A 24,737-nucleotide genomic window follows, 5' to 3' on the forward strand; every position below is an offset into this window, starting at 1 on the left:
ACATACTAGCTGTATCACTGACAAAAGATACAAGGAAGAGCATGAACGTCCATGTTTACAGTCAATATTAGTGTTCATCTTATTTTGAACACTTTCAGTCTGGAATTACTGGGGGCCTCCGTTGCCAAGTGGTTAAGGTAACTGACTTTAAATCACTTGCCCCTCACCGATGTATGTTCGAGTCTCCCTCGGGACGCTGAATTCTTCATGTGAGGAAGCCATCCTGCTGGCTTATGTAAGGACGGTGGTTCTACCCAGGTGCCCACCCATGATGAAATAATGCACCTGGGGTCTTCCTCAAACATCAAAAGCTGGAAAGTTGCCATATGACCTATATTTATGTCGGTGAGACGTTAAACCCAACACAAACAAACAAACTGGAATTATTGAGTCAGTTATTACAGACAATAAACTCTCGACACCTCATTCCTGATGGAATCCATCGCCACGAGGGTATGAGAGAAGAGGCCAGTTTCCCTTTTAATGCTGAGCGCCAAGCAAGGGAGCTACTGGTACCATTTTTCATGTCTTTGGTATGACGCGGTCGGGGATCGAACCCACGACCTCCCGCACTCGAAGCGGACGTTCTACCACTAGGCTATCGAGAATATTTTGATAAAAATTATGCTGGAGTTTATCCATCGGTGTGAAAATAAACCGGACGTCACGCGACAATTTGACGCCATAAGTGACGTCATAATGTTCTCTTACCGGTCAATCGTTGTTTATCGAAGCTTCTAACACGACCCGATTTGTTTTCCTTTTAAACAAAGAAGACAGAAAACTGTGTGTTATTATGCAACAATTCACCGTTTGTGCGTAAGAAATAGTATGTCATAGCGTCAAACGTCATAACTGCGCGCTGAAAAAAGAAACCCACACAAAACAGGCACATATTTGGTGGATGTTGTCAAGGATGTACATAGTAAGCATTCTTGCATAAAACCTACTTTTTTCACTGGATCCGCCCATGTATTACCAGGACAAAAAAATTGTGTATTAACAAGGCACGTGCTGTTAACACATGTTTTTTATGTTTGAAATGCTTTGCCAGGGACAGACTGTCCGACATATCTTCTCGGACATCTGGTATCTGTGTCTTGTTTCTTCCATAATAACCTCTTTTTGTAGAATAAAAGATGCAATCTAATCCATAGTTTGTTTTGCTGTATCAACCCCAAACGCCTTGCCTCCAACAGTGTACTTACCCGCTTATCCCTTTGAACTCACCGTTGGTTCAATTTTTGCCGATATTAAACCGTGAATGTATTGAATTATCTTGTGCGATTGTTTGTTTTTATAAATCATATAAATGATTTTGGTAAGTATCAGTCTGTATGTTTTATCTAACTCGCGTAGCGCGAGTGAAAATGAGAAAATTATCTCACTTCACGAAAACAAACAAATTTTCTTTTTATTTTATGCTCAATTACGTTGAGATTTGCATTTTGCAACTATTTTTAATCTCAGCGCGGGAAACAGACGCGCGTAAACAGACATGACGTCAGACGTGTTGTGACGTTAGAAAGACGCACACAACATAAAGTTCTATTTCATTTTATTTTTTGCTGCATAACGTTATGAAATTCTCATTAAGTAAAATAATTTGAATCGAGAAATAAACTATAAAGAACAAAGTGCGACTACAATTTTCATCCTGTTTTAAGCAAATAATTTAAAATTCATACACAATGTAATGAGGAGGTGGAGCTATATCTCTCGCACTGTGAGTGATATAGAAAAATATCTCACTGATATTTTTCAGTATTTCACCAGTAAGCATAAAATAAATGTTTGTACTCATCCGTACTTAAAATGTGCTTGTAATCAAATTAACTCAAATGCAAAGTATATATTCTTGAAATTGTGTTCCTGTTTACCAAGTTTTTAAGTCTTGTGCAAATTAATGTGTAACAAGGCAGTCTGAAAGACAGCTAAATCCCCCGCCACTGCTATGGATAGTGAAAGGGTAAACCTTTGATTTTGGCTGTGACCTTGACCTTGAACTGACATGGCTGACTCATAAATTCTGCACAACGTCTTGATGAGGTGATCATTTGACCAAAGTTTCATGAAAATCCTTCAAGGGGTTTAGGAGATACAGAGCTGAAACCTTTGACCTTCAGTTGTGACCTTGACCTTGAGTTGACATGGCTGACTCATGAGTTCTCATGAGGTGATCATTTGACCCAAGTTTGATGAAAATCCTTCAAGGGGTTAAGGAGATACAGAGTGGACACCAAATGGAAGGCTCAAACCTTCGACCCTTAGCAAGGGGGGTATTCGATCTACTCCTTACCACCAAAACAAAATGGCGGCCAAAACTGAAAATGTGAGTTTTTCTTACTTTTTATCTTTTTTAAGGCTTTCTAGACCATGACACATGGCTATCAACCTGCTCCACTGTTTTTTCTATCTATCGGTACCTTTAACATTGGAAACAGTGCTGTAGTTTGTCTGGAATGCTGGTCATGGGATTTGAATCAATGGAAAATCCTCCGGTAAACACGGGATAAGGAATAGTGCGATTAGCAAAAATGGTCTTTTTTCCTTATAATTCAAATAATTGTGAGCTATTTTTCTAATTAGAAGAAAAGAATCAATATATATTTCCATCATGGTTAGTCTGGAGCCGATTAAAAGTCGTAATTTTAAATTACACAGTTTTTTGTCTGATGGTAAGGAACAGTGTACGAAAATAAGAGGATAAGGTGCAGTTCACTTCTTCAAGCAACTTTTTACTTTGCTCTTTTCAGAGACAATCAAGTAAAATTCTATACAATAATATTTTGGTGATCATTTATAACTATTTCTTGCTAAATGTAGTAAGATTTAAAAGGTATCCGCCTGTCTATCAGACACGTGATGTACTGAAAGCCAAAAGTTCAGCAAGTATTTAATATAGTATCCCTCGCCAACATTTAAGTATTTATAACTTTCTATTTGGTATAGCGCCCAAAGTCATTAATAACAAGCAATTGCCTTACAAAAATGTTGAAATATTATTTTTTTGTCTTAAAAAACCATTAAAAGTTAAACCTACTTAAAATACAATGTGTTTTACTAAAGATAGTGAAACTCAGCAACACCACTTAACTTGTTTAGGTGTTATGCATTCTTTGTAATTTTGCGTTAAAATACATACGTTATGCGACATTTAGGCGCACTAATTCACGATTTTATGGATACAAAGACCAGAAATTATTCGTGGTTGAAGCTATAACTATGTATACGACTTTTCATAATTATGGTTAACTCTTACATTTTAAGTTAACGTTGGCTTAGAGTTATTAAGGAATATTACCTCGCGAGTTCGCTAGTAGATTATTGAACGAACATTTAACTGTAACAAAACATATTTAAAAACATTGACAAAAGGCAAATCGCAAACATAATAAGCTCATAAAATCATAGATATACTCTTACGATGCCATTAACGTATATATTTTGAAGAGTAATTTGAATATTTTATGTGTCCTGCTTGTATCTTAAGCTGCATTACAAAAGTAACGTAAGTATCATTGCACATAGGTATGAGAAAAAAATACATTCAAGTAGGGCTTAATATGTGGCAAATATGATTGTTATTTACCAACATTATGTATCTTATACCACGAATTTAAGAACATTTAATCATCAAGCTTTTCTTGGAAACATTTATGTCAATCAACAATAACACATATTAAACTTGTCAAAACTGATCAGAAATATGCTGATGGTAACGTATGTATCCCAAATTAACTAATAAATTCATTTTCGGCATCAAAATTCATGTTCAAGATTGCCATCAAATTGAAGCCGACCATTGTAAATCAAAAGCACAAATACTTATTTATTCAAATTAATTATTTCTTACGATTGTCAAGTTAATTATTCGTATTCTCACATGCGGCTTTGATAATCTCGTTCTCTTGTATATTTGTAAGTGGCAGCTCTTAAAACAAGTGCTTTTGTCACTGAATCCATGAATCACACCACTTTAAGCTGTATATAATGAAATGCACAAAGAAAAAGTTCTTATTCTAATATTAAAAATTAAATATAACCACAAGTCACCGTGTCAGAACTTTTCCAAATAATGAAGAAAAGATAATTTTATTTGAGTACAACCACATTCATGAACCAAGCACCAACAAAAACCAACAATTCTACATATAAAATTTCATTCAGAGTTAACAGTTCTATTAAGTCTGTCTTTACTGTAAAGACTTTTTCAAATATATTAACAGTCTTGTAAAAAAATTTTCAAGATATATCACGGTTGGAACAAAACTTTATGCCCTTTTACTTGCAGATTTTTACCTTAACAGTAATTAAAGCTAGCTCTTTTACCTTTTAGCTACCAGTTCTACGCAGCGATTTGTTTTAAGGTATCGATTTTAATAGATACGAAAATAAAGTAATATAAGGTCGCATACATTCTTAGTAAAACTACAAACACTATCTTTTCGGTTAAGCCTGCGCCCGAACAACCAAAGCCTATTCAACAAACTAAGAAACAGACTCTCGATACTCCGAAAGAAACACGGTACATTTTCACAGGGAATGTATAATGTCATATTATACATTTCTTGTGAAAAAGAACTGGTTTTTTTTTTCGAAGTCTCGAAGTCCGTTTCTCGTTTTGTTTTTCTTATTTTCTCTCCTCCATTTTCTGTTTGCCAAAGGATATAATTAGCAGGGAGGTAATAGTTTCACTGTCTGATTCTCTCTTTTTAAAGTAGCGCACTGTCTTTAGCCTTCTCACATTCTCGATACACCTTTCTGATTTTAGCCCTTGATGTTACAATAATGTTAACCTGATGTGCAACCCACCACAAGTCAACAGTGATACACCAATAACCTATGTATTGATACATACGTTACCGATCACTGTGCTATGGGTACCACGGGTATGCTGTTTCCATTCATTTTGTATTCAAAAATATGTTAAACATGTATCTTTATGCTAAAAACACTATGACATACAACCAATTCTGTAAACAAAACCTTTTTAGCAAGAAATTAATATTAAAGCATATATTATTAGATTTTAAAAATAGAATTTGCATGACGTGTTTTAAACAAAAATAGTGATTAAAACAAAACTTTTTAGCAAATTAAAACGCCTGAGCGTATTATCTTGGAACCTTGACTTCAAAATATAAAAGAAGCCTCATGTTGTATAAAAAGTAATATATCAGACATGAAAGGATACATACGTTACCGTACGTAACGTATGTATCAATAATTTGTACTGTGTTTATGGCGTACTCAATATGTACAACAACATAAATTTAATTGAAACAAAAAAATATAATTGTCATATAATCAAAAATAGGTTTTACTTTAAGTTTCCTATTTAAACCGAACATTACCAGCGGAGCCCATTGAACATTTTCAGAAAAAGAAAACACGTCATCAAGGACAAATGTGCGACTTAACCTGTGTGAAATCTGCATCTTACGACATAGACGATACAAACTGATGACACTGCCAATTAAAACTGAGTGACACTTTCTTGTTTATGTTATTTTAAATAAGATTGGTAACGTTTGTATCGATCACGTATCATTTTGCCATTTCTTATGCCATTTAAATTAAGAAGGACCTCTGCTTCATAACAGACAAATGATTGATGTATTGAAAATGCATATACTGTTTTGGCATGAAAAAACTACTCTTAGTTCAACATGAACTGCTGTGATTTTCAGTGTCTTAGAATAAATGTAACGTTTGTATCATAGAAAGTGGAATCTTTACATAAGGAAAGTTTAAGTGAAAAATATATCACTACTAAGTATATCTTGTATCAAATGTTATAACATGTAGTTGAAACAAAACTAGAAATAACCTATAAAGACATAAAAACGATATTCTTTATATGTCAAGCTCATATATTCATAGTAGGATAGATCCATAACCAAAGTATTCCTTCATTGGCGTCATATCTGTTTTATTGTTTAGGAATCGTAATAACACAAACATACATATTATGATGCAGTTATTAATAATTAGGGAACATGTATTCTTTGCATTTACTAAAAAATCCGTCATTAACTATAAAAGCGGTCAAGCGTTGTGAATTTTTGTATAAAACTTGCGCATGGCGCCAGTAACGTATGTATCATTTTAAATTGTCTTTTGTACATTTTTTGGATTACGGATATGATAAATCCAATTGACATTAGGTAACAAGTATAAACACATATTCATTGGAATTATAGTATGTTTAATTTGCTTCCGGGGCCTATTTTTAAACAACCACGATAAGGAACACTCGATTGTTCGTCATTTAAAACTTAACGATAGGAGGGTTTACACTATGGTTCATCTTCAATATTAGTGTAGTTTAACAGCCAGGGTCACGATTCAGACCTCTTTAATTATTATATGGTATAAAAATGTCAACTGGTTATCTCAGAAATGATGAAAGAAAACTGTAAAATCCGTTTGAAAAAATTGCACTGCACCTTATCCTCTAATTTTCGCACACTGTTCCTTACCATCGGACAAAAATTGTGTTTTTTTGAAAATACGAACTGTGATCTGCTCAAAACCAACAGTATTAGATAAATATGTGGAAATATTCCTTCAAATCAGAAAAATAGCTTACAACCTGCGGTATATTAGGTAAAAAGACCATTTTTGCAAGTCGCACTATTCCTTATCCCGTGTTTACCGGAGAATTTTCCATCGATTCGAATTTCATGACCAGCATTCCAGACAAATTAAAGTGCTGTTTCCAAAGTGAAAGGTACCGGTAGATGGAGAAAACAGTGGAGCAGGTTGATAGACATGTGTTATTGTCTAGATATCCTTGAAAAAGCAAAAAAGTAAGAAAAACTCACATTTTCAGTTTTGGCCGCCATTTTTTTTCCATGGTAAGGAGTAGATCGAATACCCCCCTTGTTAGTTGTGACCTTGACCTTGAGCTGGCATGGTTGACTCATAATTTTTGCACATCGTTCTGATGAGGTAATCATTTGACCCAAGTTTTATAAAATTCCTTTAAGGGGTTTAGGAGATATAGAGTGGACACGAAATGGAAGGCTCAAACCTTTGACCTTCAGTTGAGACCTTGACCTTGAGCCGACATGGCTGACTCATAAGTTCTGCACATCGCCTTGATGAGGTGATCATTTGACCCAAGTTTGATGAAAATCCTTCAAGGGGTTTAGGAGATATAGAGTGGACACAAAATGGAAGGCTCAAACCTTTGACCCTAAGTTGTGACCTTGACCTTGAGCCGGCATGACTGACTCATGGGTTCTGTACATTGTCTTGATGAGGTGATCATTTGACCCAAGTTTTATAAAATTCCTTCAAGGGGTTTAAGAGATATAGAGCGGTCACAAAATGGAAGGCTCAAACCTTTGACCTTGAGTTGTGACCTTGACCTTGAGCCGGCATGGCTGATTCATGGGTTCTGCACATCGTCTTGATGAAGTGATCATTTGACCCAAGTTTTATAAAATTCCTTCAAGGGGTTTAGGAGATATAGAGCGGACACAAAATGGAAGGCTCAAACCTTTGACCCTAAGTTGTGACCTTGACCTTGAGCCGGCATGACTGACTCATGGGTTCTGCACATCGTCTTGATGAGGTGATCATTTGACCCAAGTTTTATAAAATTCCTTCAAGGGGTTTAAGAGATATAGAGCGGTCACAAAATGGAAGGCTCAAACCTTTGACCTTGAGTTGTGACCTTGACCTTGAGCCGGCATGGTTGACTCATGGGTTCTGCACATCGTTCTGATGAGGTGATCATTTGACCCAAGTTTCATAAAATTCCTTCAAGGGGTTTAGGAGATATAGAGCGGACACAAAATGGCAGGCTCAAACCTTTGACCTTGAGTTGTGACCTTGACCTTGAACCGACAAGGCTGACTCATGGGTTCTGCACATCGTCTTGATGAGGTGATCATTTGACCCAAGTTTCATGAAAATCCTTCAAGGGGTTTAGGAGATATGGACCGGACACGATTTTGTTACGGACGAAAGGACGGACGCAGGCCATTCCTATAATCCCTCCGCCACGGCAGAGGATTAATAATAACGAGAAATAAACAAAATCATTTAAAAACCTTCAATACATTCTTTTGATAGTGTTATTGATTTGTTCGGCCTCGGTCACAAACATATCCAAAGGGCTTCTGCAGACGTTAATACACACAAAAAAATGTGTATTATTCCTATATCGATAGCGTGTTAGAATCGAAATATATCTCAGTGATTTACTCTTAAGGGGACGCATACTTTGAAATTAGAAAAAAGTGGGTGGGGTATGATAAAATTTACCTGCAAAAAAAGTACAAGGTTTTGGTACATGAAATGGATACTGTTTAAACTGTTATAAGTACTTAAAGGATTGCTCACTAAAATAAAAATGAGAAAACTGAAAGAAGAAAGTTATTGTTGAATTACATAAGACTTCTTGTGTACATTCAAAGTCAACAATTAAGACTTTTTGGTGCGAAAATAATAGTGCTTCACCTTGTCCAAACATTTATCAATGTCCTACAGATTCTAATTTAAAGAAAGAATGTGAAATATGGTCACTGTCTTGCTTTTCATTTCGCATATGTAAGCTAAAACACATTATTTAGTTTGTTTACAAAGTAGTGCATAAGAAAAGATACGGTGGTCAAGGAATGCCACATTCCAAAACTAAAAGAGTATATTCCCCTTAATACATTAAAATTTATGGTTACAGAAGTCTAGTAGCTTATAATAAGGCCTAGAAATGTTGCCATTATTAATTTTTAACTTGGTATTCATGAACTACAATGCACTTAAATATCAAAACACATTGAACAAACTTTTGAAAATGTATTGTCTTAAAAATCCCTAAAATAAGGTATGAAATTTGGTTGAGAGGTCCACTCAATGTGTATATGTGCAAAAGTAACATTCTAATCTTGTTCACAAAAGTTACTAATACACAGCAGGCATGTCAATGATCAAAATTGGACGAATATACAGTTATCCTCACTTTAATGTCATTTATAATTTGTCCTTGAATTCTCCACCATACTTTTCATAACTCTGTTTGCACGAGTTGCACGAGAATGCTGTCATTCACGTAAAAAATGGGGTCAAATAAGTTGTAAATGCTTTGTTTTTGTTTGTTTTGGGTTTAACGCCGTTTTTCAACAGTATTTCAGTTATGTAACGGCGGGCAGTTAACCTAACCAGTATTCCTGGATTCTGTACCAGTACAAACCTGTTCTCCGCAAGTAACTGCCAACTTCCCCACATGAATCAGCGGTGGAGGACTAATGATTTCAGACACAATGTCGTTTATCAAATAGTCACGGAGAACATACGCCCCGCCCGAGGATCGAACTCGCGACCCCGAGATCCGTAGACCAACGCTCTTACCTACTGAGCTAAGCGGGCGGGCTAGTTGTAAATGCAGTATCATCTAAACGTAATTAATGGATTATGCAGTTCAAGATAAACTTTATCTCATAACGTAACGAACATGTATAATGTTGTGACAACAACTTTACTTACACTGATTTAAGTAGCAGTCGGTTTATAAGTGACTTTATTGATTCATTTTGTGTTTTGTTATTGTTGTCAAAAAGTATAACGGAAGTGCCTCACAACTGAAGCGGAAACCAGTTTGATGCGCAAAGTAGTCCAATGTAAGTAATATTTTTTGACAAATGTCCACAGAAATTAATAATTTTCTAATATTAAAGACGAATATCTGAATAGGATTCATTATTTGATAAGAAATTATAATCATCGACATGTTTTTTTTTAGAAATCGTACACGTGCTGACACCTAAGTTGTCTCCCGTTGTTTATTAGAGTTACCTTTCGTCCGGCGCAGTAATACATTTGCAGTGAATCGCCGAGAAGTCGTGGGAAAATTAAAAACCATGTAAATAAACTAAAATTATCCACCTTTTCAAGATGAATTTCAAGTGATCGCCATTATGCATTTAACCCGCCTGACCTGTGTAGCATCTTAGATATCTGTTCTAAGGTATTCATTGTGTAGAATGTCATGTTATGCCCTTGCAATGCTAATCCCACTCTGATATTTTTTGTTTACATTTTTATCAATGAGAAATATGGCGTCCATCCCGAGCTGAAATGACGTGGCGTTAAATTTTTACATGTTTAAGCAAACCTGGTATGTTAGAAAGAAAATCTCATCCCTTCAACATTATTTGGAACACTGTTATTGTAAAAAACCTGTTTTTTTCCTTATACAAAAGCTTAATATATTGTGTTGAATGTACTTTCACAAAGACCTCTGTTTTCCTATTACATTCATAGTACCACATCCTTATCCACAAAATACTGAATATTACAGGTGTCCATCAGTATTATATCAGTTTAGGAGTATGTTTTTTATTTTCCCACCATTGATTTCTTGAATATGCACCCCTTCCGCATTTCTGTATGAACTGTGAATGTAGCAATATGCGTCCCCTTAAAAATCATTTTTTTTTAGATGTATTTTATAATATCACTCGACAGGCCCCAGAATCTGGTGGGGAAGGGGCACCAGTTAAGGGGCTCCCGCTCATATTAGTTGGGATTCCCCTGGAAATTTTGGAAATACAGTTTATTAAATGGTGCTCTCTGGTGCATTTTGGTTCTAAATTTTGGGGTACGGGATGGGGTGCTCCCCGCATTTTAGGGGGGTCAGGGAGTTCTCCCCTGGAAAATTTTGAAATACAGGTATGAAATGCATTTTTGGGTCTAAATTTTGAGAAAATATTATTCCTTTGCCAGAATAGGTGGGTGCAACTTTGATGATTACAGGTCACTTCTCAGCCAACTGGGGGTGGGGGTGGGGGCATCGGCCTTCTCGGGCTCCGCCCTCGTGATATAATTCCTTCGCATCTGAACTCAAAACAATAATTTTATTCAACGATAAATCGTTGTTTGTGAAACATTATTTCTGAATTATACATAGCTTAACATTATTTGTTAAACTGGCAAATCGAGGCATGTTAGAACTGTTTGTTTTGATGGGTTGTCACCCCGACACAGTTCATGGTATGTAGCCAAAAAATTAAACTTACACTTTTTTATAAAATGCTGAATGTTTTTTTTTTACTTTGTTACAAAGTGCAGTGCATTCTGCAGTTACAGACAGCTCAGTACATATTTTCTGTAAACTAAGTTATAGAAAAATGAATATTGTCTGTTTGTGAATGGAAGTTTCAGACTTTGAACAGACGCAATGTTGCTGTGACCTTGAACTTGGCCTTTGAAAAGGAGTCATAATCGTTCAATTCGTGTCGGAATTATCACATAATTCCATTTCAGTTGTGGTGGGTAACAGTCACGAATTGAGACTCAGTCAACAATCCTACGAAATTTGACTACCAAGTTCCAAGCCTTCTTCAGTAGTTGAGCGGAAGCCGTTCTCAATTTTGATACCAGGCAGTGCGTAGTTTTAAATAATTGCTGTGATACTGACGTCTTGGTTTTTTTGCTATGGCATGTATTTTACAGGGAAATATATCAACCCGAGCTACAGTACTAACGTCATTTTCATTTATCTTGTTTTTTTTTAAGATGACGACCTTTTTTTACAAGTTTTATGTAAGCAGATTTCCTAGAATGCTTTAAAACTCTTCCGAAGTCTTCACTTCTCAGAGCAAGCATCAAAACTCATTTTGTCCCTTTTTAGAAAGAAATTTTATAAGTAGGTTTCTCACGAACTATTGTACTGAATGCTTTCAAACTTCTTAAGGTATCACAAAATAACTGCTATAAGCCAGGTTCCGGGACTCGAGCTTACAGTTTATTATAGTACTACATGCCCCTTTTTACTTAGAAAATTTTGGTATGACCATGGTGTATAAGCTAGTTTTATGTAAAAGGATTTCAAATAGTTTAGCGCGCTAATGTCTAGACCTTGTATATCGTAGTACCTGGTTCATATTTTGCAAAATCAAGGAAAACTTTTTGATGATGCTATGAAAAATCTTATCTTGTATTTAATGGATAATAATTACTATCTTTTGAATACAACACTTCGGAATATTGAACGCAATAAACCTCTATGAATTACAGACCACAACATTTCATCACTTACGAGTGATAAGATAACGATATCCTATATTATGACCCGGACTGACCATTTCTCTGTTCAGATAAAAATCCAGTTCTCTGTGGATCGCCCATGCTTAGCAGTTCAAAAATGGCAGGGTCTGTGAGAAACGTCAGGTGTCTGACACACCTATATATCAATGATTGTTATGGGTTTTATGACCTCAACCCTTCTCTGACCAGCAGTGTCTTTAGTAACTGATAAGCATGGTCAATGGGGTCGAATCTTATTTCCAATAGCTGGGAAACTTTTCATGCCATCTGTCACGTTGAATGAAGAACCAATTTGTTCACATCATAAAATAAGCTGCACCATGAGAAAACTAACATAGTGCATTTGCGACCAGCATGGATCCAGACCAGCCTGCGCATCCGCGCAGTCTGGTCAGGGTCCATGCTGTTCGCTAACGCTTTCTCCAATTGCAATAGGCTTTGAAAGCGAACAGCATGGATCCTGACCAGACTGCCTGGATGCGCAGGCTGGTCTGGATCCATGCTGGTCGCAAACGCACTATGTAGGTTTTCTCATGGTGCAGCTCAGATGATATTTAAACACGGAGACAATAGAACTTTTGAACAGAAAACATTCCACTAAGTATGCAAATACATACGCTGTCCAAAATGTCACACCTTTTTTTCATCTACCAGAGAATATTGGTATATTTAACAGTCTGCTGTCGTTTAGACGTGCATTGGACAGATATTGATGCTTGAAGAGAAAACTACATGAAAATCTGTCAAAAGTTCCAAATGAAGATATAGATCTACATTGAATCTAGTAGAAAAATGTAGTTTCAAATTGCCTTCGTAATTATGTTAAAGTGGTATTTAAATATGTTTGTCCTTTTCTGTAGCAATAATTGAATTCCTTCTAGGTTATTGAACTGTTTTATACATGTATTAACTTTTATATTTAACTGTTTTGATTTTATAATCAGATTCTTTCAAAATCTTTTCTGACAGCCCAAAAATGAAAATCGCTAGCATACCAGTAAATTTAAAGGATAATAGGACAAGAGGGTCAATGGGCCTGTTCACACACACAAACCTGGCAATGTTAGCATTTTTAGGAAAATAACAGAAATCAGTTTTTAGCAATTTTTGTTTATTTTGTTTATTATAAAGAAAAATGTATAAAAATGGCATTTGTAATTTTGTATACATCAAAAAGGAATGGATGGCAGAGAGAAAATGGAATGTATATTAAAGTGGACTATGGACAAAAAATATGCTATGTACAAATATAGACATACAATATTCTTAACTACATATATGTATTTACAAAGCAAATATGCTGTTGTCTGTCAGGTACACAAGGTCTGTCGCTATGACTTACAACCTTTGACCTAAAACCTATCACTGTTTTAAAATGATTATGTTCACTACGGTTACACTGAAGACTGGAAAATGTTTAATATCTGACCGAGTAAAATGTTATATCGAAGAATGTGTAAAATCTCACTACTACTGTGCTTTTAAAGCTAGCATGCCTAAAACTATAGCTGACTGTATAAATTAAAATGTGGTAAACTATCTTAAACAATTTCACAAAGACAAAAGCTAAAATACTTGATGTCATAAAGACAGGTAAATTAAAGATAACTCATACAACAGACAAAGCTTTTGTAAACTTGTCAGTATTTTTATACAAAGGGAGTGGCTCATCACTGTATAACAGATTGCTTTTTAAACAAGAGCTGTCGGAGGGCAGCAATGCTCGACTCAACAGCCTTGTCGATTGAATGAATACGAAAGTCGAAAAAGGGACATAATTTAGTAAAAAAGCAAAATAGGGTAATGGAACCTGCATAGTGCTTATCAGCTCATGACAGTGGACAAGTATGTGAAGTTTCAATCCATTCCCTTTAGTGGGTACTGAGATACCAGCTTAAATACAAAACCTTAACCAAAAAATTCTAAGTCAAAAAAGGGGCATAATTTTGTAAAATGCGAAGTTGAGTTATTGACCCTTTGCATTGCAAGTCATATCATGACAGTGAACAAGTGTGTGAAATTTTAATCCTTTCCCATTAGTGGATACTGAGATACCAGCTCACATACAAAAACTTAACCAAAAATTTCTATGTTGAAAAAAGGGCATAATTTTGAAAAAAAAAGCAAAATAAAGTTATGGGACCTGCTTTGTGCATGTCAGATCATGACAGTGAACAAGTGTGTGAAGTTTCAATCCATTCCAATTAGTGAGTACTGAGATACCAGCTTACATACAAAACCTTAACCAAAAAATTCTATGTCAAAAAAGGGGCATAATTTTGTAAAAAAGCAAAATAGAGTTATGGAACCTGTGCGATGTAAGTCAGTTTATCACAGTAAATAAGTGTGTGAAGTTTCAATCCATTCCCACAAGTGGTTACTGAGAGACCAGCTTACATACAAAACCTTAACCAAAAATTTCTAAGTCGAAAAAGGGGCATAATTTTGTAAAAAAGCATAATAGAGTTATGCAACCTGTGCAATGTAGGTCAGTTTATCACAGTGAATAAGTGTGTGAAGTTTCAATCCATTCCCACAAGTGGTTGCTGAGATACCAGCTTACATACAAAAACTTGACCAAATTGGGACGCGGACGCCGACGCATGGGCGAGTCCAATATCTCTACTATTCTATGAATAGTCGAGCTAAAAACATAGTAAAGTTATTAAAATGTATGATTTTAGTAGTGTTTGTGAGGGCAGCTTCTATAGTAATCGAAAATGTCGGTCAAAAAATATATACTTGGATTTTTTTTCAAATCAGTTCAAATTGCTATAAAAAATAAGTTTTATGCTTTGGAACTGAAAGCTGTTAAAAATTCTTCTAATCAACTAACCAGAATCCCTGATAAGTCTTTTCTACAGAATAAACTAGAATTCATCTTTCAAAATCATCCATCTAAAGACAAAGCATCAACAGTTACTCAGTGACCTAAAAGCAAATTTACATTCCCCTGAATTTACCTTGCCCTGTATACATATACATAGGAAATTCCTTGTAACTTTAAGCAATGATACAAATCTGAGCAATGGAATGTATGAAGTTCATAAATATACATGAGTAAATATTGTATTTAAAAAGTTTGAAAAATAAAACGATATGTTGAAAGTAAATGGAAACGGAAACCTTAGTTAAGGCACATTATGTAGAAAATGACCTTTCTAGTGTGTGAATGAATGACCACATTCTGTAGATATAGAACAGTTCATCTTATAAAGATGAACTATAAACCTAATAAATCATTTGAGCCACGCCATGAGAAAACCAACATAGTGGGTTTGCGACCAGCATGGATCCAGACCAGCCTGTGCATCCGCGCAGTCTGGTCAGGATCCATGCTGTTCGCTAATGGTTTCTCTAATTGTAGTAGGCTTTAAAAGGGAACAGCATGAATCCTGACCAGACTGCGCGGATGCGCAGGCTGGTCTGGATCCATGCTGGTCGCAAACCCACTATGTTGGTTTTCTCATGGCACGGCTCATTTCGAAATGTATGGGTTGATGCTGAACAAGGTAATGTCCATCTACCTATGGATGCAATGTACATGGAAGTATTTCTGTCACAAATTACTACTGCCAAATAGAAAATTACAGACAGATTAAAGCTGAAAAATTTCTTTTGAAAAATCATTACAATTACCTGAATGTTAAGGATGAAAAATTCGACAACAAGAGAAATACTAGAGACTATCACAATATGCACACAAATTTATTTGTGGTCAGGCAATATATGAAAAGTCAAATGATGTACTGTGTATCAATATTTACATGGATAAACATGTAAGAATTATCTAAAACAAATTAATGTTTATGAACTTAAAACTCTGGGTTTTTTTGTTAATTTTACCTTATTGCACTTGAAAACGTTTTTTTTAAAAATCATAAAATGATAACACTGAAGTAAAAAAAAAGGCATATTATGCTCAATTTTAGTGTCAATTCTGTGACATATTGAAATAACTATGACAGTCAGCAATACAAACACAAATTTCAAAATGCTCTAAATTATGAGTCATATTGGGAATTTTCGGTCACAATGTGACAAAATTTACCAAAACCAAGTTTTTTTTACAAAAAATTCTTTCTTAATCAAATTGCTGCTTTTTCGTAAATAAGCTCTGCTTGAAGATTAAATCTTAAATTAACTCACTGTAATTGAATGCTCTCATAATTGAGCTATTTTAAAACACAACACAAATCACCTTTAAAAATGTAAAGATATACATTTTGTACAGAAAAAATGTAATGCAAACAGTACCTAGTGTACCTTGGTCACTTACTAGTATCACAACATTAATTTTTAAAGTATAAAACTTCTGTTTAAAATACATATTTCTATATACAAAAAATCTTTATCCTATAGTAGGCCTGTACAAATATAAAAATAAGTTGATATGTTACATCATTTCATTGGATATGTACTTTTAGATTTCTGTTTCAATTGATTTCTGTTGCTTTGGTTTCACAACATCTGTAGAATTTTCCCGTAAATCACTGTCACATGCTCTTTGATCTGCATTTAAGTATTGCAGATATTCTCTAGAACGAGACAGATTTTCACGTGACCGTGAAATATTTTCACGTGACCTTGATATATTCGGTTTCGGAGATGCCCCGATATTACTTCTAGGCAGATAGTCTATACCACTGTTAGATGGGGGCTGGTGAGGCATACCCTCACTTGCGCTACTTGAAGGATAGCGGGGTTTATATGAGTCCGGTTGATATCTAGCACTATCGTCTTGGTAACTGGGTTGATAAGCAGATGGACTGTACTGATATGCAGTATCCTGAGACTGATAAGGACTGTATGGGGGTGGCTGACTGTCAGGACTGTGTGGAGGTTGACCAATCATGTATCTACTTTTCATAGGAGTTCTGGTGTCTCTTGGTAAATAGTCAATTCCTGTACCATCACTATAGTCTGTGTTTTGTGGTGTCTGCCGACCCATGTATTCAACACCTGGTTCAGTCCCCTGATATGGATATAATGGTTCCCTGCTAGAATCTGCTGCACGATCATAAAGTTCAGGTTTGTAAATATTTTCACGACTTCTATTTAAATGATTGTTTTTAGCTGGAGGTCTATAACCATCACTGTCCTTTCGTTTAGGAAGCAAATTTTCACGACTTGTATGAAGGGGTGAGTCCCTTCCTTCATCTTTATCCAAAGCATTCTTATTTTGTCGTGGTAATAAATCAACACCTACACCTAAACCAGTATTAGTTAAATCCTCACGACTCCTGTTTCTGGGCTGTTTATATGGCTCATTAAATGTGTTCAAATTCTCCCTACTTGGAGCTTTTCTACCACTAAACACATTGTCAAGTCTTTCCCGACTTCCACGATAATCACTGACTTCATCTTGACTCAAATTGTTCAACTTCATTTCTCCAAGATTTTCCTTACTTCCAAATGATCTTGCAGATGGCAAAGGTTTTGGTCTTGGAGCAGGCACAGGTTTCGGTTGAGGTCGTGATGGGGTATTAGGTTTAGCCGGAATGTTAAGAGGTAATGAAGGTGGGGGTATGGGTGCATTTACTGCCTCTAATCCACTGCCATGACTGGAATTTGATCCTTGGTCCTGCTGTGAATCATGTGCGCTAAAACTTGACATTGACCGGTTTAGTTGTCTCCCACTCAAATCAACACTACCAGAGTCATCCTGTTTTCTAAACTGTATAGATCCATTAGGATTCATCTGTATCGAATCTAAATCCTTTTCAACATTAGGTTTAAATTTAACCGGGGTAAAACTACTTCTCTGGTCTTCTTCGTCTTCGCTATCAGAGATTGGTTTCTTTACACAGTCATCATCACTGTCTCGCTCTGTGTAATCTTGACTCTCATCCGAGTGTTTATATCCGCCATTTGTATGATGTGTATCAGGTCTTCCTCGAGCTATTGGTTCATCATCGCTAACATCCTCACTATATTCCCGTCTCCTTCTACCACCTGCATGACCATTCTGAAAATCATGGTGATCGTATCTAGGGGAATCGTTATCTCTCCTTCCTCTTGCAACTTCAGCACGCTGCCGTAATTTACGTCTTGCCTCTCTAGGATCTGTGGTTGTTTCATCTTCAGTGACACCACCAAGACTTATCTGCAAATAACATTTCAGGAAATCAGACATCAGTTTGTCTTATCAACTCCAATATAAATATCAGCAAAAAAATACACAACATCAGAATGTTGACACTTGTTTTTTTTTTCTTCACTTTAAAATGTTGTTTTTTGTATCATAATTGTATATACTGGTAACTAAGTTCGATAGAAATACCTAATAGCATTAAAAACCAAAACCAAAAAAAACCCACAAAAATGCTACAATATTCACAGTTGCTATTATTTGACAGACCGTCTGTTCTTCTGTTCCAGATTAATAGAAACAATCATAAAATTGTACCAGGGGAGATATTCAATACCCCTATATTGTATACAGCATCTTCCAAATATATGAAGTAAACAAACCTGTGATGCACCCAGTGACCTCTGGTCGTACATATACTTTGACGAAGACAATGACAACTGATCTAATCTTCGTTTTGAGTGACCTTCCGACAACATACTCATAGTTGACCTTGATTTGATGGTTGAGCCCTTTATTGAAGACCTGATAGAGGACTGTCGTTCAAACCTCTCCTTCTTACGTCTTTTCGATTTAACACACCACATGCATGCTAGAATTATTATTATGATGACTGCCAAGCCAAACACTCCAGCGGCTATACCAATTACAGCTGCGTATATTGATGAATCTGGTGCTGTGATGTACGGATCTGAAGTTATAATTAAACATTTTATTAGCCCCTTTCAGGGCATACCCTACAACAAATCTGGTGGCTGCTACCCGACCAATTTAACAATGAAATATATCAACGTTGTATGAATTTTATTTCTGACTGTGCATTCAAAGCAAGATTACCTTTGTGAACAAGTTCACATAAACAGAAATGACATTTCTGTTTTTCTTTCAAGAACAATTAAAGAACTATTTTTCAATTCTCAAATGTAAATATTTTTACTTAAGCAGAGAACATGATAGAATTTGTGTGCTTGTAACTGATTATTTTATCATGTTTATTTTGTCATGTGCTATCCATGATAGAAGATACCCATATGTATTTTGTGACTGGGAACCCAGTACGTAAAACTTCTACATATCCATGCCCTAATTAACACCTCCCTGACTTGAAAAACAATATTTTCTTACCTTTGCCACATATAAATGGATGTAACACAACCAATATTTTCTCATCTTTCTCACATATAAAAGCATGTAACACAACCAATATTTTCTCACCTTTCTCATATAACTGGATGTAACACAACCAATATTTTCTCACTGTTCTGACATATAAAAGGATGTAACATGAGCAATATTTTCTCACATATAAATGGATGTAACACAACCAATATTTTCCTACCTTTCTCACATATAAGTGTATGTAAAAGAACCAATATTTTCTAACAAAGCAATATTTTCTTATCTTGCTCACATATAAATGGTGTAAAACAGCCAATATTTTCTAACCTTTCTAACATATAACAGGATGTAACAAAGCAAATACTTTCTTACATTTCTCACTTATGAATGGATGTAACACAACCAATATTTTCTCACCTTTCTCACATATAAATGGATGTAACAAATTTTCTCACCTTTCTCACATATAAATGGATGTAACACAACCAATATTTTCTTACCTTTCTCATATATAATGGATGTAACAAATTGTCTCACCTTTCTCACATATAAATGAATGTAACACAACCAATATTTTCTAAAATTTCTCACATATAACTGGATGTAACACAACCAATATTTTCTCACCGTTCTGACATATAAAAGGATGTAACACAAGCAATATTTTCTCACCTTTCTCACATATAAATGGATGTAACACAACCAATATTTTCCTACCTTTCTCACATATAAGTGTATGTAAAAGAACCAATATTTTCTAACAAAGCAATATTTTCTTATCTTGCTCACATATAAATGGTGTAAAACAGCCAATATTTTCTAACTTTTCTAACATATAACAGTATGTAACAAAGCCAATACTTTCTTACATTTCTCACATATGAATGGATGTAACACAACCAATATTTTCTCACCTTTCTCACATATAAATGGATGTAACATATTTTCTCATCTTTCTCACATATAAATGGATGTAACACAACCAATATTTTCTTACCTTTCTCACATATAATGGATGTAACAAATTGTCTCACCTTTCTCACATATAAATGGAAGTAACACAACTCTTACTTTTCTCACATATAAATGGATGTAACACAACCAATATTTTCTTACCTTTCTCACATATAAATGGATGTAACACAACCAATATTGTAACACAACCAATATTTTCTTACCTTTCTCACATATAAATGGATGCAACACATTGTAGCAGTCATACTCCTCTGTGATGTAATTCTTTTCAAGAGCACTACACCTTCCGCTTGTCACCTCTGAGTATACCCATACACGTTTATTCTCATCATATACATTCATTGTCAGACGTAACAAGTACTTCAAAAATTCCACTCTACCCTTAGACTCTGCTAAGAAACCATTGTTTTCCTGGAAATAATACAGAATAAGTTAAACTACTACTCAGAGGGGTTAAAGGTAAAGTATGGAAGGGGTACTGACATTCTTTATTTTGATGGAATTAAATTACATCAGAAAAAACAGTCCAAGAAACTACATGCACATAAAGTATAAAGACTTTGCTAAATTCAAATTATATTTCTCTTTATTTTTTATTTATTTTAATTTTATTTTATCTATTTATTTTATTTATCATTATAGCAGATGATGATGATAAAAATACATTTTAAGTTTCAAGTCATTATCTTATATTGTACTAAAGTGAATATTGCCAATAAACTATAAAGTATGAAAGGGGCCTAATTCTGTCAAAAATACAATAAGAGTTATGGGGATCCTAACCACACACACAGATAATGATTATAAAGAAATATATTTAATTTCAAGTCATTACCTTTTAAAGTACCAAAGTTATGTCTATAGACGAAGCTTTCGAAAAATTTAACATGAAAATAATTTCAAGTATAACAACTTGGTGACCTTGACCTTGGGTATAATGAGCCCAGCCCCTGCACATACTTTGTTCGTATGCTGGACAATGTTTATGTGGACTAACAGTAAGATATAAGCAATAGTAACAAGATATGACAGAAAAACAAAGGTTGCCGAAAAACTTTAACCTTATAAATAACCTAAGTATAACACCTTGGTGACCTTGACCTCAGGTATAATGGGCCCAGCCCCTGTAAATACTTTGTTTGTATGCTGGACAATGTTTATGTGAACTTACAGTAAGATATAAGCAAAAGTAACAAAGAAAAACAAAGGTTGCCAAAAAACTTTAACCAAGAAAGGTCACGCCGCCGTCGACACCTGGGCGGGTAGAATAGCACCCCTATGCTCCGAATAGTGGAGCTAAAAATGGACAATTTTTTGTCTGAAACTGAAACAAAACTAGAAGATGCTTTTACAAAAAAGCGCATGTCTCCCCCAATGCAAAGTGGTATAGGCAAGAAGTCAATAGGAGTCAGGAGCGAAAGTCAAAGAGACACTGATGGTTGGCTGAAATAGGGATCATCTACTTGGTATATCCAGTGATCCTGCTAAGTTTCAACACTCTTGGCCTAGTGGTTCTCAAGTCACTGTTAAGGCTCCTGTGACCTTGACCTTTGATCAAGTGACCCCAAAATAAATAGGGGTCATCTACTCTGCATGTCCAATCATCCTATTAAGTTTCAACATTCTAGGTCAAGTGGTTCTCAAGTTATTTTCCAGAAATGATTTCACATGACCAGGTCCCTGTGACCTTGACCTTTAATAGACTGACCCAAAAATCAATAGCGGTCATCTACTCTGCATGTTCAATTATCCTATGAAGTTTCAAGATTCTGGATCAAGAGGTTTTCAAGTCATTGATCGGAAATGGTTATCAATGTTCAGGCCCCTGTGACCTTGACCTTTAACAGAGTGACCCCAAAATCGATAGGGGTCATGTACTCTGCATGAGCAATCATCCTATGAAGTTTCAACATTCTGGGTTGAGTGGTTCTCAAGTTACTGACCGGAAATTGTTTTCCATGTTCAGGCTCCTGTGACCTTGACCTTTAATAGAGTGACCCCAAAATTAATTGGGGTCATTTACTCTGTATGTCCAATCATCCTATGAAGTTTTAACATTCTGGGTCAAGAGGTTCTCAAGTTATTGATCAGTAGCGGTTTTCCATGTTCAGGCCCCTGTGACCTTGACCTTTCACAGAGTGATGACCAAAAACAATAGGGGTCATCTACTCTACATAACCAATCATCCTATGAAGTTTCAACATTCTGGGTCAAGTGGTACTCAAGTTATTGATTGGAAATGATTTTCAATGTTCAGACCCCTGTGACCTTGACCTTTGACGGAGTGACCCCAAAAACAATAGGGGTCATCTACTCTTCATGACCAATCATCCTATTAAGTTTCAACATTCTGGGTCAAGTGGTTCTCAAGTTATTGATCGGAAATGGTTTTCAATGTTCAGGCCCCTGTGACCTTGACCTTTGACGGAGTGACCCCAAAATCAATAGGGGTCATATACTCTTCATGACCAATCATCCTATTAAGTTTCAACATTCTGGGTCAAGTGGTTCTCTAGTTATTGATCAGAAATCATTTTCAATGTTCAGGCCCCTGTGACCTTGACCTTTGACAGAGTGACCCCAAAATCAATAGGGGTCATCTACTCTTCATGACCAATCATCGTGTGAAGTTTAAACATTCTGGGTCAAGTGGTTCTCTAGTTATTGATCGGAAATGGTTTTCAATGTTCAGGCCCCTGTGACCTTGACCTTTGACAGAGTGACCCCAAAAACAATAGGGGTCGTCTACTCCAGCAGCCCTACAACCCTATAAAGTTTGAAGATTCTAGGTCAAATGGTTCTCCAGTTATTGCTCGGAAATGAAGTGTGACGTACGGACGGACGGACGGAAGGACGGACAGACGGACAGGGCAAAAACAATATGTCTCCTGGGGGAGACATAATTACATTCACTTAACAGAAGGCCAAATAAACATACCTGCAAATATTACTATGCCCTATATATACTTAGCTTTGTCATATTAACGTCACTCTGCTTGTAGCAGAGAGCACAATGCCAAACTTTATAGTGCCACCTCACTGTTATAGCATGTTGCATACATGTGACATGATTCCCCAATCAGTCACATTAAACTGATACGGGGCTAACCAGTCCTAAACTATTGTTTTAATGCTGAGGAACAAGTTAGGAAGCTATTAACGCCATTTTATGTCTTTAGTATGATGCAGCCGTGGAGTGAACTCATGATGTCACGCACTCCAAGCAGTTGCTCTACAAACAAGCTACCAAAGCTATTAAGTTACTGCTGACCTGACCTAATATTGAAGTTCCATACAGTAAATCCTGAGGAATGAAATTCCATACCATTTGTATAAAACTACTTTAATACTTTGGAGCCTGTGGAATAAATCACTGTCCCAGCAGAATGTATGTAAAACAGAACAACTTGCCTTCAAACCTACATCCTTGATCTGCTACAGCTACATATATATATATATATATATTGTAAAATTATAAATATTTGTGGAGCGTTTGTGGATTTCATGATTTAACCAATCCACTATGTGAAATTCCAACAAATAAAATTCCTGTTCATTTTACCTAAAAAGAGCTGAAACCAGATAAGAACAAGTTTGTAATACCTTACAAAACTGGTTGGCCTCTGCATATGGCAATGCTGCTCCCATATACTTATAGCATCTGTTGTCCTCTAAAAACCATCCAGGAGCACACTTTCCTAAATAAAGATAAATCTTTCCTTATAAATAATATACGTGTATGTTGAATCAGTACAACAGTTTAATACAGATAATCTATTTGTCATGAAATTATATTAAAAAGACTGGAAAGAACACAATTCTAACACTTTTAAGATTTTCTATAAACAAAGAAGGATTTTACTGTGTATTGTCTTGTCGATTAAAACACATTAAGCAAAATGACCTACTTTTGGCTACTCTGCCTAAAAAAGGATTCCAGATTAGTATCCCTTCCTGGTGTAATTCAAACGTGTTAGAACGAAAACAGATTTTAGTTTTGTGTGCTTAGTTGGCAAATAAAACATGTGTTTTTGTTCAGATGCATTGAAATTAATCACTCAGACCTTCGTGATTAGATTACTACCCATCTGAACTCAAAACCATGTTTTATTTGCCAATAAAGCACGCAAAACTAAAATCGATTTCCAAGTGTACATCAAAGCAACTGTGCAAAATGATCTCTCAAGTTTACATTGTAATAGCAACTTTGCAACAAGAGCACCGCCTTGCGGGTGCTGACGCTCATCTGATTTTTTTTTTGTGTAATAGAAATATTGTCCTACCCATGATTTTCTAAGTCTAAAGAGGGGCATCATTCTTGCAAAAAGCAGGATAGAGTTATGTTTCTTGAGGTTCAGTGTCCACATATGATGGTGAAAAACTGTTGCAAGTTTTAAAGCAATAGGTTTGATAGTTTATGAGAAAAGTGGACTTAAACATAATACTCAAGCAAGAAAATGATTTTCTAAGTCCAAAAGGGGCAATTATTATT

General features: G+C 35.5%; 1 protein-coding gene across 2 annotated transcripts in view; it reads right to left on the bottom strand.

Annotated features, from left to right (window-relative positions):
* Nucleotides 1-13,150: 13,150 nt before the first annotated feature.
* LOC123528138 (protein bark beetle-like) overlaps nt 13,151-24,737 on the bottom strand; it is a 45,572-nt gene continuing 33,985 nt past the window's right edge. For both annotated transcript variants that reach the window (XM_045307885.2, XM_053519269.1), the window contains exons 15-18: nt 23,849-23,943; nt 20,449-20,656; nt 18,535-18,842; nt 13,151-18,166 (exon numbers count right to left, since the gene is read on the bottom strand). In XM_045307885.2, the coding sequence (XP_045163820.2) occupies nt 16,484-18,166; nt 18,535-18,842; nt 20,449-20,656; nt 23,849-23,943 (2,294 nt within the window). In that variant the 3' untranslated portion in view covers nt 13,151-16,483. The remainder of the gene's footprint in view (nt 18,167-18,534; nt 18,843-20,448; nt 20,657-23,848; nt 23,944-24,737) is intronic.

This window comes from Mercenaria mercenaria, chromosome 1 (assembly GCF_021730395.1).
Source record: "Mercenaria mercenaria strain notata chromosome 1, MADL_Memer_1, whole genome shotgun sequence".
Lineage (NCBI taxonomy): Eukaryota > Metazoa > Mollusca > Bivalvia > Venerida > Veneridae > Mercenaria > Mercenaria mercenaria.